General features: G+C 51.8%; 1 protein-coding gene across 1 annotated transcript in view; it reads left to right on the top strand.

Annotated features, from left to right (window-relative positions):
• The window catches only part of NKAIN1 (sodium/potassium transporting ATPase interacting 1), a 39,914-nt gene extending 23,082 nt beyond the window's left edge, over positions 1-16,832 (top strand). The window contains exons 2-7 of the mRNA XM_054571518.1: positions 11,385-11,522; positions 13,362-13,442; positions 14,699-14,896; positions 15,769-15,829; positions 16,439-16,520; positions 16,669-16,832. Coding sequence (XP_054427493.1) covers positions 11,385-11,522; positions 13,362-13,442; positions 14,699-14,896; positions 15,769-15,829; positions 16,439-16,520; positions 16,669-16,678 — 570 coding nt within the window. The 3' untranslated portion in view covers positions 16,679-16,832. The remainder of the gene's footprint in view (positions 1-11,384; positions 11,523-13,361; positions 13,443-14,698; positions 14,897-15,768; positions 15,830-16,438; positions 16,521-16,668) is intronic.
• The last annotated feature ends 3,232 nt before the right edge of the window (positions 16,833-20,064 follow it).

Below are 20,064 nucleotides of genomic sequence, written 5' to 3'. Positions count from 1 at the left end.
GACACTGCCAAGAAGGCGGGAGTCCTGGGAGAGCGGGGCCCCAAGCAAGGAAGGCCGTGGCACCTCCACCTGATGTCCCAGCTCCAACTCGTCCTCCACTCCCCTGCCCCCTTGCCAGAGAGCACCGCAGCGGAAGCGCTCGGCCTCCACATCCCTCTGCTCAAGCCTTCCCTGGCTCCTAGGGGCCAGTGGGATAAAGCTTTGGGTCTGCGGGCCAGCAGCAGGTCTTCACCCCCCTGCCACTCCCCATAGTCACTCAAGCCACCCCCAAAGTCGTCCATGCCCTGCCACATCCGAGGTGACCAACTCGTCCAAGTTTGCCTGGGATTTTTTATTTCTTTTTAAATTGATTTGAGAGAGAGAGAGAGGGAAAATCGGTCTGTTGTCCCATTTATGTATTCATTGGTCGATTCTTATATGTGCCCTGACCGAGGATCAAAGCCACAACCTTAGCGTATCAGGATGATGCTCAAACCAGCTGAGCTATTTGGCCAGGGCTTTGCCTGGCACTTTGGATTTCATCCTTTAAAGTGGTGCACCCTAAGGAACTGCACAGTCCCAGGCAAACCAGGAGAGTCGGTCACCTCGCTCACACCTCAGGGTTTTGTCCATGCTCGTTTGTTCCCTTGCAATTCCTTCTTTACTTTGTTTTCTCATAAAAGTATTACCCCTCCATGTGAAACCTTGCAGAAATATCTCTGGCTCCCCCGAGTCCCACTCTCCAGAGTTAACAGTGTCTCATGCACAAAAACAGGATCACACGACTCTGGTGGCCCTGCGGCCTGCCTGCCCTCTCCTCCCGCTCGGCCTCTTTCCTTACCCCGTCGTAAGTGGCTGCGTTGTGTTCCGTCCTGTGGAGGTGCCGTAATTTACTGTGAGTCCTTCTTAGGGACACCAAGAGTGTTTCCAGTGTTTCATTATTATAGTCAGTTCAAGGCCAAATGTAAACATTACCTCCTCTATAAACCCTTCCATGACCTTGCAGGTAGTCCCAGGTTTTTTTCTCATTACTGTCTTTACTGTAATAATAATTGTTAATATTTATGGAGCGCTTACTGTGTCAGGGACTTGACATATATTATCTCATTTAACTTTAACACTAACTCTAGGAATTGTGGAGGCCCTTTATCTACATTATGCAGATGGGAAGACTGAGGCTCTTCTGGGTGATAAACCGAAGCAGTCTGACTCTAGAGCGCCCCCCAGTGCCCCATCCCCTCAACTGCCTCGCACGGCCTCCAAAGAGTGCACTGGAGTGGGCAGTGCAGGTCAGAGGCCCCCTGCTCCCTGGCTGTGCATCAGCACAAGGGCAAAGCCCAGAGATGTGATGAAAGGCCAAGGTTGGTAGCCTCCAGTTTCTAATCCGCTTCCTGCCAGAACCCAGAAAGTAGTGGGGGAATAGGGCCTGGTAAGAGGAGGGTGGCAGGATCCAAGGTGCATGCTCTGCTGGGCTCCTGCTGGCTTTTCTGGGCCTGTAAGAGGGGTCTGCCTGCAGGCAGGAAGCAAGAAGCTGCAGGAGTGGGGATTAGGGGTTGGTGGGGGCAGAGCAGGGCCTGGGCTCGGGAACGATGGAGAAGACCCCTCAAGTCTTCTGAACACCTGCGTGAAGTAGACACCCTGTCCCATTCTGCAGAGGAGGAGCCTGTGCCACAGAGCGTTGCTGGCCTGCAGGTCCTCTGCGCTGCCCATGCCGCCTCCCACTGTGCAGCCTGTGGGTTTGGACCAGATGGTGCATAAGGAGATAAGCCCTGTGAGATGGAGGGACCCTTTGATTTTTTTTAGACTGACCTTGGTATCACCCTGGGTTGCCAGGCCCAGGGTTTATGTAAATTAATGTAGATATATGTTAATTAGACCACTACCAATCCCTTCTTTCTAACGGAGCTGCCAGTTCAGGGGTGCAATGGGATAGATCTGCCCAGAAGGGGCCTGAGGAGTCCTCCCGCTGGGGATGGGTCAAGCAGTCACTGAATTGGGGTTGCCATGGAAACTGAGGCCAAGCCCTAGTGGCTGCCTCCCGACAGGACTGGGGCTGGCCAGATCAGCCCTCCAAGACGGTCCTGGGCCTCCCTAACAGCTCCAAGCTGGCCTCTGAGGACTAATTACCCGGAAGGTGGTGACCAGCTGCTCCCTGGCTCCCCAGGCCCCACTGAGGTGGAGGGTTGGGCCACAGTGGGAGGGTGTGAGGAAAGACAGATGGCAGCCCGGGGGCTTGGGGGGGGGGTGGCGAGCTGTCCTGAGGAGGGGGCAGGACTGTAAGGGGTGAGGTTCCCAAATGCAAGGGCATGCAAACAGGCTCCAGAGCAAGTCAGGGAGCTACGTGGTAGGGAAGGGCCAGGCCTTGGCCCCAAACTGACTGTTGGAGCCACAGCTCTTCCCTGTGTCCTTGGGCGAGCCCCTTCTCTTCTCTGCGCCTTGTCTGTCAGCGGGGGCAAGATTAAGAGACGTGATTTGAGTATGAGGGGTCCTATACAATAGGTGCTCAATAAATGAGTCTCTAGTTGTAAGACCCATTGAGAGAGGGTATTAATCTTCAGGGAGAATATGTTTTGTTTTCTAATGGGGAAGGATTTACCCTCTTTTTGCCCTGCTGTCTGCGCGGGGGCAGGTGTCCTGTGTGTACTGAGGAGGGAACTGTCATCAATGAGGACAGGAGCTGGGTTGTCACTATTCACCACTGAGTTCTCAGCACTCAGCACACGAAAGGCACTCGAGAACTATTTGTAGAATGAATGAATGAACAGATGTGAAGCGCTCAGAACAGTGTCTGGCGCTAATTGGAGATGAATAAATGTTCGCTGTTACATCACTGCCCACGGGAGGCTGGGTTCGGTGACTCACGGGAGGCGCTTGATCCAGAGCAGGCTCTACCCCACTTCCTCTCTGTCCCTTCCTGTGCCCCTGTCTCTGGAGAGATGGCTGACAGGTGTAGAAGAGCAGTGGGTGTAGAGACAAGGACTCAGATCTCGGCTCTGCCTCTTTCTGTCTGAGTGATTTCAGGAGATTCAGATGACCGCTGAGTCCCCTCTAGAAAAGGGGAACCTTCATATTGATGCAGCGGCACGAGGGCTGTGGGGAGAAGGCACCCTTGGCTGGTAGAACCTCCAGGAGGGTGGCGATGGGTCTGGGCATAGTCAGGTAGGGGAAGCAGAGCTGTGATGACTCAGGCAGAACCTGGTGACAGGCTGTACCAGGGGCCGGCAGATGCCACTTCCGGGGCAAAAGGGCCATTCGGCTCTCAGCAGAGGTCACAGGACCCGAAGGCCAGTCCTCCCAGCAGCCACCACCAGGCCTAGATAGTGGTATGGGACGACAGATGCCGCCGCAGTACAGATGACAACACTGAGGCTCGGAGGAGGAGACTGCAGACCCTCTGAGCCGCCTCAGCGCCTCTTTTACAGGGTCTAAGTGATGAGTCAACATTTAAAAACATTCTTTGAAAAAAAATATATAACTTTGGCCCTGACTGGTGTGGCTCAGTGGGTTGGGCATTGACCTGCAAACTAAAAGGTCTCCAGTCCAATTCCGAGTCAGGGCAGATGCCTGGGTTGCAGGCCACGTCCCCTGTTGGGGGCATGAGAGAGATAACTAATCATTGTTTCTCTTTCACATGTTAGTGTTTCTCTCCCTCTTTCTCCCTCCCTCCCCTCTCTTTAAAAATAAATAAATAAATAAAAATCCTTTTTAAAAAAAACGATTGCAAAAAAAAAATGTCCGAAATACAGAAGTGTGTACATTTAAAAGTAAGTCTCCCCATCTCCCTATTCCCACTTCCTAGAAAGACCTTCTCATTATCATGTGTTGTGTTTCCCTGGCTCCTGACTGCGTTTACAGTCACACACATTGCATGATGTGTGTGACTGTAAATGTCGCTCTCTCTTTTTATTTTTTTAACACAAATGGAATCATATTGTTCTGTAGCTGTTTTTTTGTTTTTTTGGTTTTTTCACTTAACAGTTCCTGCTTTGGCCATTTTCCAGCAGGACCCATGCTGGGACAGAGAGAGACAGAAGGGCTGTGGGAGCCCTGGAGAACAAAGCGGGGGGGGGGGGGTGTCTGAGTCTGTGTGTGTGTGTGTGTGTGTGTGTGTGTGAGAGAGAGAGAGAGAGAAACCTGCCAGAGAAACCCGCCTCATCGGCTCCTAGAGGACTGTGGTATCTGTCTCTAGACTTGAACTCCCTGAGGCAGGAGCCACACCAACTTGTTCATGGCCACATACCCTGCACAGGGACTGGCACGTAGTAGGTGCTCAAGAAATATTTTTTCAGCGAATTGAGTCCCTGCGAAGCCCCTCTCCCCTGGCCCTAACAAAGACTAACTGGTCTCCATGACTGTACCTCTTTCAGTCTCTCGTTGGGTGTTTATTTCAACTCCTGCTCAAAAAGCTCCCAGATGGCCCCGGGAGATGGGGGCACAGCTCAGGAAGGGTGAGAAGACCCTTCCCTTAGCCGAGTCGCTGCCCCCTTCTGCTGTCAGTTCGCTCACCTCCCCAGTGCGGGGGCTGGGCCAGCAGATCTGCAGGGGCCCTTCCAGCTCTGCTGGCTGTGGCTTCAATCCCCCTCCCTCATTTCACGGATGAGGGCCTGAGTCGAGTTTAATTTTGTCAGCTGCCGCAGAAATCCATTGGGAAAAGCGGGGCTTCAGTTTGGGGATGCAGAAAAAGCTGTTGCCATATACTGAGCACCGACTGTGTGCCAGGCACCGGCCTGAGAGTTCTAGGTGTCCTGTCCGAATCCTCAGCATGTTTTCTAGGCTCAGGGAGGGAGAGAACTTGCCCAAGGTCACAGCAGGACTGAGCTGGGATGGAACCCAGGTCTGCCTGATCCCAAATGGGGAACTCTTCCCAATGCAGCCCTCTGAGAACTAAAGTCAGTAAAAAAATAGTACCAGGCTGGACCAAACCATCCTCTAGGAACCTCAAGGGCCTCTCCCTCATCATTCCTCAGACAGCCTGACTTATGTGTCCAAGTCCCATGACGACAGGCCTGGAATTTTGGCCAGGAAAGTAGTTGACTCGCAGAATTGGCGGCAAGGGCTTGGGCCCAAGAGACCTCTGATGGGTTCGGTGGCCCCCAGCCCGACCCCCGCCCTGCCCTCTCCCCAGCCAGCTTCCTGGGGCTGGGGTGCGCCCGCCTCCATTATTCATTCCTTGCCCCCCACCTGGTGTTGGGCTCCTGGGGTTGGCGTCTAGACAGACAAGAGCATCCTACTGAGAACAGAGGCAGCCCTGACTCAGGGCTGAAGGTTCCCATGGCAACTGCATCCCCCTTAGCTGGCAGCTACCAGATAAATAAATAATCAGAGTGGGGGTGGGGAGAGAAGGGAAGGGGGAGGGGCAGCAGGGGAGCCTCATGGAGGCTTCACTCTGGAAAGAGAAGGGTGGGTTAGGCTTGAAGGCGCATGGGCTGGCGGGGCAGTGGTGGGTGCAGGCTTTGCAGTGGCCCCGGAGAGAAGACCACAGGGGGAGGAAAGTGGCCAGGTGTGGAAGAGACTCAGCAGACCAGCGAGCCAGGACTTGATGGCAGGCCCAGCATGGAAGTGAGGGAGCAGGAGGGAGACCAGGACCTAGAGTTTAGCTCTCTAGCTCATGGAGCTGGACACATCCTGGGGCCCCAAAGCACTGGGAATGGACAAGGTTTGGGCATATTAAGTTCATGATGAGCCACCTGATGGGTAGTTGGTTATGAAGGGCCTGGAGGCTGAAACATGAGCGGGTAGTCCCCGAAGCTTGGGTAAGTGTGTGTTTGCTGAGACTCGCGGAGCATGAACGACTGGATATTTGATATTTAGGGCCTTGAGTGCATGGGAGGATGAGCCGCACTGGAGCCGTCAGGAAGGTGGGGGGTGGGGTTAGCCTGAGCACCTGCAGTGTGCCAGGCGTGGCCCTAGCCACTAGATGCAGCAGTGAACGTCGCAGGCAGGAATCCCTGCTCTCATGGAGTTTGCCTTCTAATGCAGCAAACAGTCCATAAGCAGTGGGCGGTATGTTAATCCATGATAAGTGCTATGGGAAAAAAATCAAACAAGTGAGGAGGAAGGGAGTTCTGCAGTGGAGTATAATTTTAAATAATACTCTCCTCACAACTGTATGAGGAAAGTATTGTGAATCACACCCATTTTGTTGGTGAGTAAACTGAGGCACAGGGAGGTTAAGTGACTTGCGCTGAGTAGTATAAAAACCAGTGGCACCAAGATTCTAACCCTGGCTCTGCTTCTAACCTCTGGACCGAATTATAATCGCAAGTGGGCAGAGGAGGGGGTGTCAGGCTATGGAGACCTTGAAATAAGAGCGTTGAGATAGATAGGGTACTAGCGGGAAGGGGGTGAGTGGACTTTGTTTAATAGGAAAGGCTTGGGCATGTTTAGGAGCCAGTGGGCAGGGAGAGGTTGAGTTTACAGGAGAGAAGGGACCATGGATGGTGTGGACACGTGAGAAGACAGAAGATGAGGTTCAGTGCACAGGAGGAGGGATTGGCCTTGGTTAGGAGGGGGGTCAGTGCTTTAGATATAGCAGGTTGGACGGGAGAGAGAGGTCCTCCCAAGAGGGTTGAGGACAGTGATAAGATCTGATAATAGTCATTGAGAAGAGTGAGTTCCCCAGAGAAGGCAGGAGGGTAGTGGGACAGCACCGGGGCACCTCTCGAGGTCGATGGTTACGGATCTACAATGGACCCAGCCTGCCTTCTTGGAGTGGCTTCCTCCAACAGCACTCGGATGCTTTGCAAGCACAGAAAGCTATTCATTGGGTGTATCTAGATGTGGGTTTTCCTGACGTGTGGGATGAAAAGGCAGAGCAGTACGACGGTTTGGGTTGCCGACAAAGTAGATGTTGGAATGAGGGATTGTGGGATCCCAGCAGGTTAAGAGCTGGGACGTGAAGAACCTGGGAATGGGGTAGAGCAAAGGGGTGGGGCCGGGACCTGATGCACCAGGCGGGGCTCATCATTGTGAAGGATGTTGGGAAGCTACCTGGGTGGCTTGAGTGGGGCTATTGAATTGGTGACTTTGGAGGCGAGGCAGTTACAGTTGATGACACAATCCAAGGGGTGATGATAAGATGAGACGGAATGGAGGGAAAGGTCATGGGGGAGGAGTTTGAGAGACTGAGAGGTTGGGGTGCCAGATGGAGGGGCTGCAGATGTCAGAGTGGACCAGAGTGATGCGTGGATGAAACTCGCTTTCAAAGAAGGGAGGCCCGTGGATGAGGAGGCCAGCAGTGGGAGAGGGTGGCAAAGGCCACCGGGCTGTACAGTTCCACAAGCAGCTTGGGGACCCCAGAGGACACCAACGTCATCTTTGAGCTTGGGGAACGGGAGGTGAGAGAAGAGAAACAGAGTCACTTGAGAAGACTACAGAAAAAGCAGCACCCTTAGGTGCAACATGTAAGGGGTTGGGGGATGCCACAGCAGGGAAGGACTTAGCGCTGTGGGGGGACTTGCAGAAAAGGGGCAGGGCAGCTGAGTCAGAGGGGGCAGCACAAGGCCTTGTGGACATGCAGCGAGGAGAGGACTGTGTGGCAGGCATGCAGGACTTACTCCGTGGGTGAGACCCAGAGAGGATCTTGTTCCCATCTGTCACTCTGGGACTGTGTTCTGGGGACCCAGCCTGCTTGTCTGGGGTATGGTATGGCTGGGGACTTGGGAGACTCTGAGGCTTGTAGGGATCACCCCAAACTCTCTGGGCTGCCTTGATGACAAAGCCAGATTCGTATTCTGAAAAGGGCACTCAACAGAGGTGGCCAGCCCCCCTCCCAGAAGCTGGGAGAGGAGGAGGCTGCATCGGCAGCCCCCAGAAGCCCCTGTACCGGCCCACTTAGGGGACAGACTCAAGAAGCCAGCTTGACTTGGCTTATAGGCTGACCAGGTAAAAATGTCCCTCAAATTGATTTTGTCCCTCAGCGCACGTGCACTTGAAATTTTGGCAAAGGTTTCTGTTGTCTCCACACAGTTCCTGTCATCAAAGTACAAAAGACTCACCAACGCCAGTTATGACAAACAGTCACCAGAGCCCTCAGGTGCAATGAGATGGGGAAGTTATTCCTCCTATTTTGTTGTTCTCATCTGTATTTGTCCATTAGCTGCACATCACTACAGCACAAGGAGTTTTGGAAAATTTGATTATTTATAAGACAGTGAATCTCAATTTTAAATATACTGTATACCATATATATGTTTATATATATTAACATTAAATCTATCTCTGCACTTACCATTGGAGGGAGAGGCGACATCACTCAGGCCTGGGTTACAACGCTGACTACACTGGTGTGTAACTGTCCGATTTTCCATCCAACTCCCCTGCCAGACTCTGAGTTGCCAAAGGGCGAGGAGCACAACTGCGTCACATCTGCATCCCAGTGCTAGCATAGGGCCTGATTCAGACTAAACGTTCTGTGACTAAATAATGGATGGATCCTGGACGGATGAGGGCATGTCAGATGTCGGGAGGATGGATAAATGGATGTGCTTGGGGCGTAGATGAATGAGTGAGGGTATTGTGTGTGGAGATGGAGGGATGGCTAAGAGTGACAAGAACAGCTGTTGTTCCATATTCAGTGGAAGCAGATTGGGCCAGTCAAGACGCCTTCCTAGAAAAGTGGGGGGTTGTGCTGTATTTTGAAGACCAAGGAGGATTTGGATATAGGAAAAGGGAAATGAAGATGGGACTTCAACTGTTATTTCAACCACTTGGGGGCAGGAGCTGAACTGGAATAAGGGATTAAACTGATCCTAATAAACCTTCGATACCAAACTAAGAAGCTTTGACTATTAGGTCTTCTACTAATTAGCACCATTTATTAAGTCTAATTGTCTGTTTATGTGATGTCTCCATAGCTTGACAACTTCTCAGGGGAGGCATTATCGTCCCTATTTACTCTTGAAGAAATAGGCCCAGAGAGGGAATGTAATTTGCCCTAAATCACACAGCAGAGTTACAATTTGAACCTGAGTTTTAGTGACTCCAAAGCTACTGCCTTTTTTTTTTTTTTCTTTTTCTTTTTTTTTTGGTAACTATTTCATGCTGCTCATTCCATCAGGGAGGTCCCTGAGAGCACAGAGGAGTGCGGAGCAAGGGCCGGGGCGGGAGTGGGGGTGATGTTGTGTTTTATCAGTAGCCATATCCCGGCAGAGTATCTCCCCAGCTACACTGAGCCTGGGCAACTCTGTCACAGCCCTTCACCCTCTGATGGCAGCCTCCTTGCCAGAATCATGTGCCAGCCATGCTGAAAGAGCATCAAGCTGGACCTCAAACCAGCAGGCTCCCTAAGGTCTAGCAGAGTCAGGGTAGAAAGGAAAAGGAAGGGGGCACTGGAGGGGGCAGCCTGGGGTTTCCCCCCCAAGGTCGGCAGGCCATTGGAGTCAAAACCAGAAGGGCCCTTAGAAGCCATATAGTCCAGCGACCTTTATGTATAGAGGACCCCGCAGGAAGGGGGCCCACCCCAGGTCACCCATGGTCAATGTCAGACTCTCAACCAAAACTACAGCCCTTAAGTCCCAGGCCACTGCCACCTGGGAAAGGTTGTGTATTGGTGCCAAGATGAGACAGGTGGCAGAGAAAGGCAGAATGGTTGCCTGGCTCTGCCACCAGCCTGCTGTGTGACCTTGGGCAAGTCACTTCCCCTCTCTGAGCCTCATGGTCTCTTTCTCCAAAATGAGATAATGATCTCAGCTCTCCCTCTGCCAAGGAGTATCCAGTGAGAAATGAACTTGGAATGCTCTTTACAATCTGCAGGGCCCTGGGATGAGAATCACCAACCAGAGACATGCTGGCGCCATGTGGGTGGGTGCCAGGGTTGAGCCCGCAGCTTCCTGGGTTTCTGCCCAGCCTTGCCATCTGTGTGGTAGCATCAGCTCCACCTCCTCCTGCCTCCCTGCCAGGAAAGAAGCTTCTGGGATCTTTTTACTTGGTCAGAATCTCCCTCCTCTCCCTCCACCCAGACCCTTTTCTCTCCCCTTCTATTTTACTCAAGACTTTTGGTGGCAAGTGACAGAAATCACAAGTACAGAGAGGGACAATTAGTTTTAGGCATGGCTTGCTCCTTAATAATGTCCCCAGGAACACTCTCCCTGCTTGTTCATCTTCCTTCCTCACTCTCTCTGTCCCTTAGCTTCGGTGACTCTCAGGAGCAGGGCACACAGTGCATGCCCATCCCTGAACAGATCACTGTGTGTGGATTATTTGGTTAGGCTTCAGTCACAAGCCCATTGTGGAAGTTAGAAGTGAGCTCAGCCCCACCCAAGCCACATGGACTGAGTATGTGGGAGGCAGCTCCCAAAACAAAGACGTGGGTTCTGTCACCAGAAGAAGGGATATTGGTCAGTTAAGATCAATAGGTGCCTTTGGCACCTTTGTTCCTAAGTGTATCAGCTGAAAGATTGAACTAGGGGCTGCTAGAAAGGGAGTGTTGATAGTATCATGTATCAGTTAGCTTTTGCTTCATAACAAATGACTCCAAAATGTATTAAAAGAACCATTTTATTCAGCTCATGATTGTGTGGGTCAGCCGGGAGATTCTTCTGGTCTGGGCTCTGCGTGTGATCAACTGGTGGGTTGGCTAGCATCTGAATGAGCTAGTATGGCCTCACTGTGGTAGTTGCCTGGTTGCCACATAGGGTGCCTCAGTGCCCCTCCATGTAGCCTTTCATAATCCAGCAGGTCAGCTCTGTTTTACAAGGGTAGCAAGTGAGCAAGCTCACAAGCATTTGCACAAGTGCACAGCATTTTTCAAGCCTTCACTTGCTTGGAGTGTGCTTAGCTCCCATTGGATAAAGCAAATCACGTGACCAGGTATAGCATTAGCGTGATTGGGCTCTGTCAAAGAACATGGAAACAGGAAAAAGAATTCAAGGACAATTTTGCAGTCTACTACAGCAGTCTTGGGGAGGGAGAGTGAAAAAAAAAAATCTCTGTGGCCCATAGATCCCGTAAGCCAAGACAGCCTCCAGAGAGGGGGCCTTGGAAGACATGACTCAGACCCAGCAGCTTCCCTAGGGCCCCCAGAGCCAGGGCTTAGCCCTTGGGCAGGGCTGGGGGTGGACTCTGGATCCTGACTCCACCACCTGAGAACTCCATATAAGGAAGGTGCCAGTGGGAAGGGCCTCTTGGCAGGGAGGTAGGTGTTCTGAACCCTGTCTCTCGCCTCCCTTCAGCCCACCCCAGAGTCATGATCCGGGCTCAGTCCCACCCCCACCCCACGGACTTGCGTCACCTCCCAGCATCCCTTTGGTTGTGTGGGCTGGGATGGCTCTAAGATTTGTGCATAATCAGGCCATGGTGCCTCATTACCACAATAACTGGTATCACCTTCTCCACAAGGTCAAGGAGGAGTCACTGCCCTTCCCTTTTAGTGAGTGACTGTGGCCTCAGTCTGCTCTTTCCCACAGGTGGCTGCACTGGAGCGGCAGATCTTTGACTTCCTGGGCTACCAATGGGCTCCTATCCTAGCCAACTTCCTGCACATCATGGCCGTCATCCTGGGCATCTTTGGCACGGTGCAGTACCGCTCCCGGTACCTCATTCTGGTATGGCTCGCTTGGCTCCCTCCCTAGCCAACCCCTCTCCTCACCCCTACCCATCTGCCCCACTCTTCCAGCCGGAACTGCCCCCCACCCTGGGCACCAGGACCCCTACTCTGTTTTGCCTCCAGCCTAGTTAGTAGGAGTACCCAAATGCCAATGCTTCGTTGTTCGGCAGAGACAAGGTTGATATTTTTCCTGAAGAATTTCCTAGGGAAAAAATCCAAACATTAACATGATATATTATTTAGTGAGTGCCTACCATGGGTCACGCACTCTGCTAAGAGTCTCACATGCTTTATTGGATCTTTACAACAGCTCTACAAGGTATATCATACCATCTCCACTTTCTAGATGAGGAAATGAGTCTCAGAAAGATTACGACACTTCCTAAGGTCACACAACTAATCAGTGGCAGAGCCAGGACTAGAGCCTCAGATCCAGAGTGAAGGCTCCTGCCACATCCCCCAACTGCGTCAGAAAGCCAGTGGGAGGAGGGAGCCTTGTCTTGTTTAGTTTCTTAGGTTGTTTCAGGAAAGCTTGGCTTTGTCCCTTGGTGTTCATCAAGATTATGGTCTAGCCCTGGCTGGTGTGGCTCAGTTGTTGAGCGCCAGACTGCAAACCAAAAGGTCACTGATTTGATTCCTGGTCAGGGCACGTGCCTGGATTGAAGGCCAGGTCCCCATGTGGGGGTGTGCGAGAGGCAGCTGATCGATGTTACTCTCACGCATCGATGTTTCTCGCCCGCTTTCTCCCTCCCTTTCTGTCTAAACAAGATAAATAAAATCTTTTTAAAAAAAAAAAAAAAAAGGAAGAAGAAGAATATGTTCTAGCCCAGGTGGCTTAGTCGGTTGGAGCATCATCCTGTACACCAGAAAGTTTGCAGGTTTGACCCCTGGTTGGGGCACATAAGGGAGGCAACTAATCCATGTTTTTCTGTCATGTGGATGTTTCTCTCTCTCTTCCACTCTCTCTAAAATCAATAAACATATCCTCGGATGAGGATTAAAAAAAAAAATATGGTTGAGAGTGGCTTTGAGGTGAGTACCGTACTGGTACACCCATCCCACAAGTGGATTGTGTCCCTGGCTCCTTCCTCCTGCTTCCTTTTCTAAGTCCTGGTCCTTGATGGTCTCTGTCAAACTCCTATTTTCAGCTCAGCTTTGTCCCCTGCTCTCCCTCAGTGACCCATTCACACACCTTTCTTGAAGAAAAAACCTTTTCATATTTACTACAGAAATGCTCAAAACCTACAATAACAGTGACACATAGTGTCCTGCTGCCACCAGGAACCACTGGCACCCCTTCTAGGGCTTCTCCGCACCTCCCACGGGTTCAGCGCTCAGAAGCCTGGCGAACAGGGCCCTTCCAGAGTTTTCTCTGTCTGAGCGAGATATGAGAGTCCTTCCCTCCAGTCCTCAGGAAGCCCCAGGCACCAGTGTAGACCAGTGGCTGCCAGGTGGCGGCCACTGGAATTGTAGGCACAGTGCTTGGGTGGAAATAGCCAGTTTTCCTCCAGCTCTTTGCTGAACAGATAGTATTAGCTACCCAAGGACTTGGTCTGCATGCCAGCCCTACCTCTTTCTAGCTGTGTGATTTTGGAAAAAAGACCCTTTCTAGGCCTTAAATTAGTCATCTCTGAAGAGAAGACATTCCCCGCAGGGCTGTTGTAAAGACTGGATAGGTATAAAAATGATTTGTAAACTACCCTCAGTGCTCTATAAGTGACATATTGTTGTAACTTCCCCTGCAAATGTCTTCTCAGTCCATTAGCTCTGTTTCCACGGACATACCCCACACACACTCCCCCAGGCCCCACCCTGACGCCACCTCTGTTTTCCCCAGTATGCAGCCTGGCTGGTGCTTTGGGTTGGCTGGAATGCATTTATCATCTGCTTCTACCTGGAGGTTGGGCAGCTGTCCCAGGTAAGCCTCAGGCCTGGCAGCGCCAGAGGGCAGAGCCTGACCTTTCCCGTCCCCCACCCTAAGGGCTCCCAGGGTGGTGTGGGTCTGGGCGTATCATCTCTTGAAGAAACCTCCTTTTACACACCCAGATGATCTGTGTCCCATCCCCCACTCCACAGTTCTGTTTCTGGCCCCTTCTGCACTTCTCAGACACAAATGATGATGGAGCAGATAAGGGTGAGGATCAGTCTGTGTGAAGATGGGCTGGGGTCCCACTTGATGACAGGCTCAGCAGAAACCAGCAGTGTGTGGTGCCCAGAAAGCTACCCGAAAGCCCCATGCATGTTCAGTGCAAGGGAAGTGAAAATCCCATGCACTTTGTACTGTTTAGATCACAAAAATTTGATCCAGTGCTAATCGCTATTTTTCAGAAGAGAAGGAGATTAGGTAGAGTTCGTTCAGGAAAAATTGAACAGACCATGTCATGTGGAGAAATAGCGAAGAAAGTAGGAGTATTTAGCTTCGAGATGAGCAAGCCCAGAGGGCACAAATTTCATTTTTAGATATAAAGAAGGCAACGGATATGAATGACAGCATTTGGCTTTGAAGTTTGACCCTCTAGATTCAAATTCTAGCTCTCATACTTCTAGCTGTGTGATCTTGGGCAAGTGTTTTACCCTCTCTGAGCTTCAGTTCCCCATCTAGTAAATGCAAATAAGAACAACTCCAAGTTCCTTAGGTTGTGGAGGGGATCAACAGGATCACACATCTCAGTGCTTGACACGTGTCAGCATCCAGTGAATATTTGTTAGCGGCTGGTGTGAGTGGGTGGGTTGATGAACGCATGGGTGCTCCCCATGGATAGCATCTTCATTTCAAATGGGGAGGCTGAGGACCAGAGAGGGAAGAAGTTTGCCCAGGATCACACATAGCGAGACTGAACGGGCTGTGAAGGGACCTGTATTGAAAATTTCAGCAGTGGCTGGAGAATTGTACCTGGTCACTGTTAACGTCCTTTCCAGCCCTGAAATTCTGGGTTCCTGCGCGTACCAGCCCCTTCCATCGTTGGTAGAAGAGTGAGGCCTGCGTGGTCACCGGGCGCCACCTACTGGCCAGATGTAGATCTGCAGATACAGGCTCCCCCCCGCCCCCAACTACCATGCCCTCCACAAATCAAGCCAGGGGAGTCCAGATATTAAGTAGGCTTTATATACAGTCTCCTGGGACCTGGGGAGGATTCCCCAACCCTAGCTCAGCGTTCTAGGCCTCTGCCCCAGGACCGGGACTTCATCATGACCTTCAACACATCCCTGCACCGCTCCTGGTGGATGGAGAACGGGCCAGGCTGCCTGGTGACACCTGTACTGAATTCCCGCCTGGCCCTGGAGGACCACCATGTCATCTCTGTCACTGGCTGCCTGCTTGACTATCCCTACATTGAAGCCCTCAGCAGCGCCCTGCAGATCTTCCTGGCTGTGAGTCTTCCTGTCCCCCCACCTCACAACACTCCCAAAAGTGGAGTCTGCAAACCCCTTTGTTTAGCCCAGTTAAGAAGGGCCAAACCTAGGTCTTCCAGCCTGCCTGTGCTTCTGCCTGACTCTGTTTCTGTGTCCTGTACCTCCTCCCTCCACCCATGCCGCTGTCCCCATTCAGAGAATATGCAGATTTAATGAATAGGGTGAGGCATCAAACCATATACCCACTGTGCGACCTTGCCATCTCCAAGCTTGTTTCCTTAGTCAAAAAAAGGAATGACAGGCCCTGGCTGGGTAGCTCAGTTGGTTAGAGTGTTTCCCAATATGCTGAGGTTGTGGGTTCAATCCCTAGTCAGGGCACATACAAGAATCAACCAACCACTGAAGGCATAAATAAGTGGAACAGCAAATTGATGTTTCTGTTTCTAAAATCAACTAAAAGAAATAAAATATGCTTATTGTGTATTATTTTTTTAAAAAAAGAGGAATGACAGTATCAATCAAAAGTTGTAAAAATACAATAAGAATGGCTTCCAGTTAGTCATAGTTCATTTCTAGAAGGACCAGCCCTGCCCAGGCACTTCACACATACAAAGCCACATGATTCTCTTTACTCCTAACAAGCCAGTAAAGTAGTGCCCAGATCCAACTGGGGAAACTGAGGCTCCAAGAGGTAAAAGAATTCCTTGTCCAAAGTCACACTCCCAGAACGGAGATTGGAACGAGGTTATGTTTGACTTTTGAGGCCCAGTCATTAACCTGAATTCATTACGGGTTTGCCTTCATCTTAGCACACCCTCCAGTCCGGCTAGGCAGGGCCAGGCAGAGGGTGCAGGAAGAGCTTCCCTCTCCTCGTTCCCTTCCTCCCTCAGCTGTTCGGCTTTGTGTTCGCCTGCTACGTGAGCAAAGTGTTCCTGGAGGAGGAGGACAGCTGTGAGTGTGCGGCGTCCCTTAGGGAAGCGGTAAAACCTGGCCGCGGGCCTCCGCGCGCCTTCAGCACCCTGGACAGGGGCCCGAGCGGCCTCAGTGGGAGTCCTTGGTCGGCCCTCAAAGAGAGAGGAAGAGGAGGCAGGGGTGGGTGAGGATTTGCATAGCCAGCCCCTTTTGGGCTGAGACCCAGTCGTCCAGGAGACCAGTTCATGGCCCCAGTACCGCCCCCTACCTGTCTCTTAATCCCTGCCCCTTGCAGGGCCTTCACGAGGATGGCCCTTGTGAGACACTGCCCATTCCCAGCGTTTCCACTCCTCTATCTCCTTCCCTTAAGTGGCTCAAGCCCTGCCCCCAAGAGGCATCTCCCTTAATAATGCCCCGCCCTCCCTCCTCCCGCCCCCCAGGTTCTCTACACTCCTGGAACTTAGGCTGGGAACTGGAGGAGATCCTCTGTTTCCCCGCCCGCCTAGGCCCATCCCTCGGGCAGCAGGGCCCCGCCCCTAAGGCCCCTAACGTGATGTGCCCCCAGATTCTTCCCTTTCAAAGCCCAGCCGCGTATAACTCGCCCGCAACAGGCCTATTCCTAACTATGTGCCACCTCCCCTTGTGCAGTTGACTTCATCGGTGGTTTTGATTCCTATGGATACCAGGCGCCCCAGAAGACGTCACATTTACAACTGCAGCCTTTGTACACGTGGGTCATGGCGCCGAGCAGGGTGGGGTGGGGGACCTGGGCGTTAGTGTCTGGGAACAAACGGGAGGGGGAATGGGAAGAGCAGCTGGGACAATCTGCTCCCTTGTTTTAGGGGTCCACTTTCCTAACCTGCCTTTGTTTCCTGCAGGTCGGGGTAGCTTCTGCCCCGCGCCCACCCCGGCGCCGCGTGCTTTGTGGCTAGACTGACAGCCACTGCCACGAGCTCGGGCCAAGATGGCAAGCGCGCCCCCTGGCGGCTCGCGGACCGACTGCAGCTTGCGGGGCTCGATCTGGGTCTGCCGCTGGCCTGGACTTGGCCCTTCACAGCCTGGACTTCAGGGGTGGGGCGGGGTGGGACAAGGGAGGGGAATCTCGAGGTTTGTATTTTTTTTATCTCAGCCTTGGCTTGCGCTGGGGCCTCCCTCCCTTCTCCAGCCTCTCCCTTTCAGCCATCACGCAGCATCTGTCCACTGTCCAGAGTAAAGGCAAGATGGACAGACTCATCCCATCTCACCACGCCCATTCACCAGCTCTGAGGAAGGTTACTGTGAACTAGGAGCAGGAGTCCTGGGTTCTAATCGCAGCTTCAACACTGACTCTCTGTGTGACGACTGGCAAGACCCTTGCCCTCTTTGGTCCTCAGTTTCCCCACCTCAAATAATTAAAATTATCCCTTAGCAGATGGAGCTCTTTCTAGCCTTCTCTCTCATTTGAGTATCAGTTCCCTGGGTTAGGCTAGGATTATAATCTTTATAATTCCCATTTTGCAGATAAGGAAACTGAGGCCCAGAGATGTGAAGTGATTTGCTTCGAGACCACACAGCTAGGCTTTTGGTGGAGGCAGGCCTTGAACGCAGTGTACTTTCTGTAGTTACAGCCTCCAAAACCCAGTGTCTGGTCTCTGAATTCCATTTTCAAGCCCCTTTCTAGCTTGGACATTCTAGAATCCATGTGACCTACACCACATTGATCCATCACTGCCACCGCTTGCCAATGCCTCTCTTAAAGCAATACACCCGTTCTCTTGTTGGGAACCAGACATACAGAGCCCAGAGCCCTGAATTCAGCCCCACCCTCAGGGAAGCCTTGCTAGACTTGGCTTCTCTCCACCCTTGGCACACATTTTTAGCTCCAGGAAAGGGGGTCCACAACTGAGTCACCACACCCCCTTCCAGGTCCCTGAAGCTGCTACACCCATGATATCCTACCCCTTCAGCAACCCCACCAACGCCTGACGGCTCCATCCACCTCGCCATTTGGAAGACCTATGGTTTAAAAGTGGAAAAGCGCTGGTCAGCACAGCTGGTCACCAGTGCTCGCAGATCACTAGTGTTTATGACTGCTCCAGTGTCCGGGAGTTCTGAAGATGCAGAATGCAGGCGTGGGGCATGGCGAGGGGTCAGGAGGGCCCACACGCTTCCTTGAGAGCAAGGAGAGATGAGAGCTCATTCTTTCCACCTCCTTCCACAGACATCCCTGAGCACCCTGCATCCTGTGCCCTGGCTGGTGAGTCCAAGGGCGAGAGGATCAGGCCTCAGCCCCCCCAGTCTGTGAAATAGGGGTGGCCCTGGGGAAAGAAGGAGGGCAGGAGGCATCAGGGAACGGGAGGGAGCGCAGACGGGTTGCACACCCGAGCCTGTCCATAGTGGCTACTTTGTTCCACGCTCTCCACCCTCCAGTCTAGTGGTCCCTGCTGTCTAAGGCCAAAATATCCTGAGCTAAGACCCCACCCCACCATCCCAACTGCAGCTCTGTGCCAAGGAACCAGCCCCAGGAGCTCTTCTGGTCACCAAGGCACCGAGGTCTAATGTGGTCAGCCCAGTTAACCGATGGATGCAGTCTTCTTCAGGCCTGGCTGCTGCCCTACCACTTCTCCAGCCCCGCCTTCTCCCACCTGCAGCCAGCTGTCATCTCACATCCACTCCCCAAACCCCCTTCTACTCAAGGGGTTTAGCCACTGGTGCTTTGAAAGCCTTTTGTTTTTATAAGACGGTTTTTGCAAGGCGACCAAGTTCTCACTGGGGCCTTGCACAGCAGGGACTGTTCCCCTGGTTTCTGTGCAGGTGGGTTGATTAAAGATGGTGTTTTGTTCTCTATATTCCTGTCCTGCCCTGTGAGTCAGCAGGGTCCCTGCATGGGGGTGGGTGGGGCTGGAAGTCAATGTCATTTTCACTGTCAGACACTCCTGGGGCACTGGCCTGTGCCTCTTGATTGGCTGTGTAGCTTTGGGCAAGTTACTCTGCCTCTCTTTCCTGGTCCGTAAAATGCAGACATGGGACTGAATCAGTGGGTTGCCCGGGCTTTCCAATCCCTTAAAGAGCTTTCTGTTTATTTTTCTGGTTAAGTATGTTTTCAGTTTACGTTTCCAAATATCCTTTGCTTCTTGGCTCTGCCCTCTTCCTGACATTCAGTTCCTGACTTGGAATGAGCTGGCAGGCAATGCTTTAGAAAGAAATCCTGTGCCCCACTTGGGGCATCCTGGATCCTTTCTGGAGATACACTAGAATCAGTATTTTGAATTTTTTAAATTTTACATGTGTGAACAGGTATTATGTGTATATGGTACAGAATTCAGAAAGTTGCAAGGGGTTATATTCTCTTATTTTTTTATAGCATTCCAAAGATAGTCAATTTTTAAATTTATTTATCTTAGAAAGAGAAACATTGATATGTTTTTCCACTGATTGATGCATTCATTGGTTGCTTCTTGTTTGTGCCCTGACCAGGGTCAAACTTGCAGTCTTGGCATATCGGGACGATGCTCTAATCAACTGAGCCAGGGTGATAGTCAATTTTTTTAATTATATAAATATTTGTTTTTCCCCCTTTTCACACAAATGACAACATATTCCACTTATTTTCAACTCCCTGCTTTTTTCACTTTCTGAATCTTGGAAATCTTCCCCCAATAATTCATACATAGCTGTCTTCCCTTCTTCCACAGTGATTTGGTAGAATTGGAGGTTTTGTAGAGATCCCCAGGTGATCCTGAGCTAGGGACTAAGAACCAGGGCTTCTGCAAAAGGATGCCCCGGGCCCATTTTGCAAACCCCCACGGACCGCTCCTGGTTGTGGAGTCCAGAGGAAAATAAGTCACAGACCCTACCTGTAAGAAGCTTATGGTCTAGAGGGGAGCCCACAGGATGGGCAGGCAAAAGGGTGAACGCTGAAAGCAGGTGGCCAATACTGAGAGCCGTGTAGAGTGAAAGACAGTTGCTCGTAGCTCTGGCGGGGGGGGGGGGGGAGATACCCTGAGTATCCTGACTGGCAACAGCGTGAGCAGAGCTGTAGGGGGAGGAAGACGCATGGGATCTGGAGGACGACTAGCCAGAGACTGACTGGCTAGTTGGAGGAAGCTTCCATGGGAAACGTACTTCTTGTTCTCTATTGCTGTTGTAAGTTGTCACAGCTCTAGTGTCTTTAAAAAAATACAAATATATTACCTTACAGAGGTTCCACATGGGTATCACAGGGTCCAAATCAAGATGTAGGGCTCCATTTCTTCCCGGCAGTTCTAGGGCAGAATCCCCTTCCTTGCCTTTTC

The sequence above is a fragment of the Pteronotus mesoamericanus genome, unplaced genomic scaffold (genome assembly GCF_021234165.1).
Source record: "Pteronotus mesoamericanus isolate MK-2021 breed Mesoamerican mustached bat unplaced genomic scaffold, CSHL_Meso_final contig_221, whole genome shotgun sequence".
In the NCBI taxonomy this organism is placed as follows: Eukaryota; Metazoa; Chordata; class Mammalia; order Chiroptera; family Mormoopidae; genus Pteronotus; species Pteronotus mesoamericanus.
This window is presented reverse-complemented; position numbering and strand designations above follow the sequence as displayed.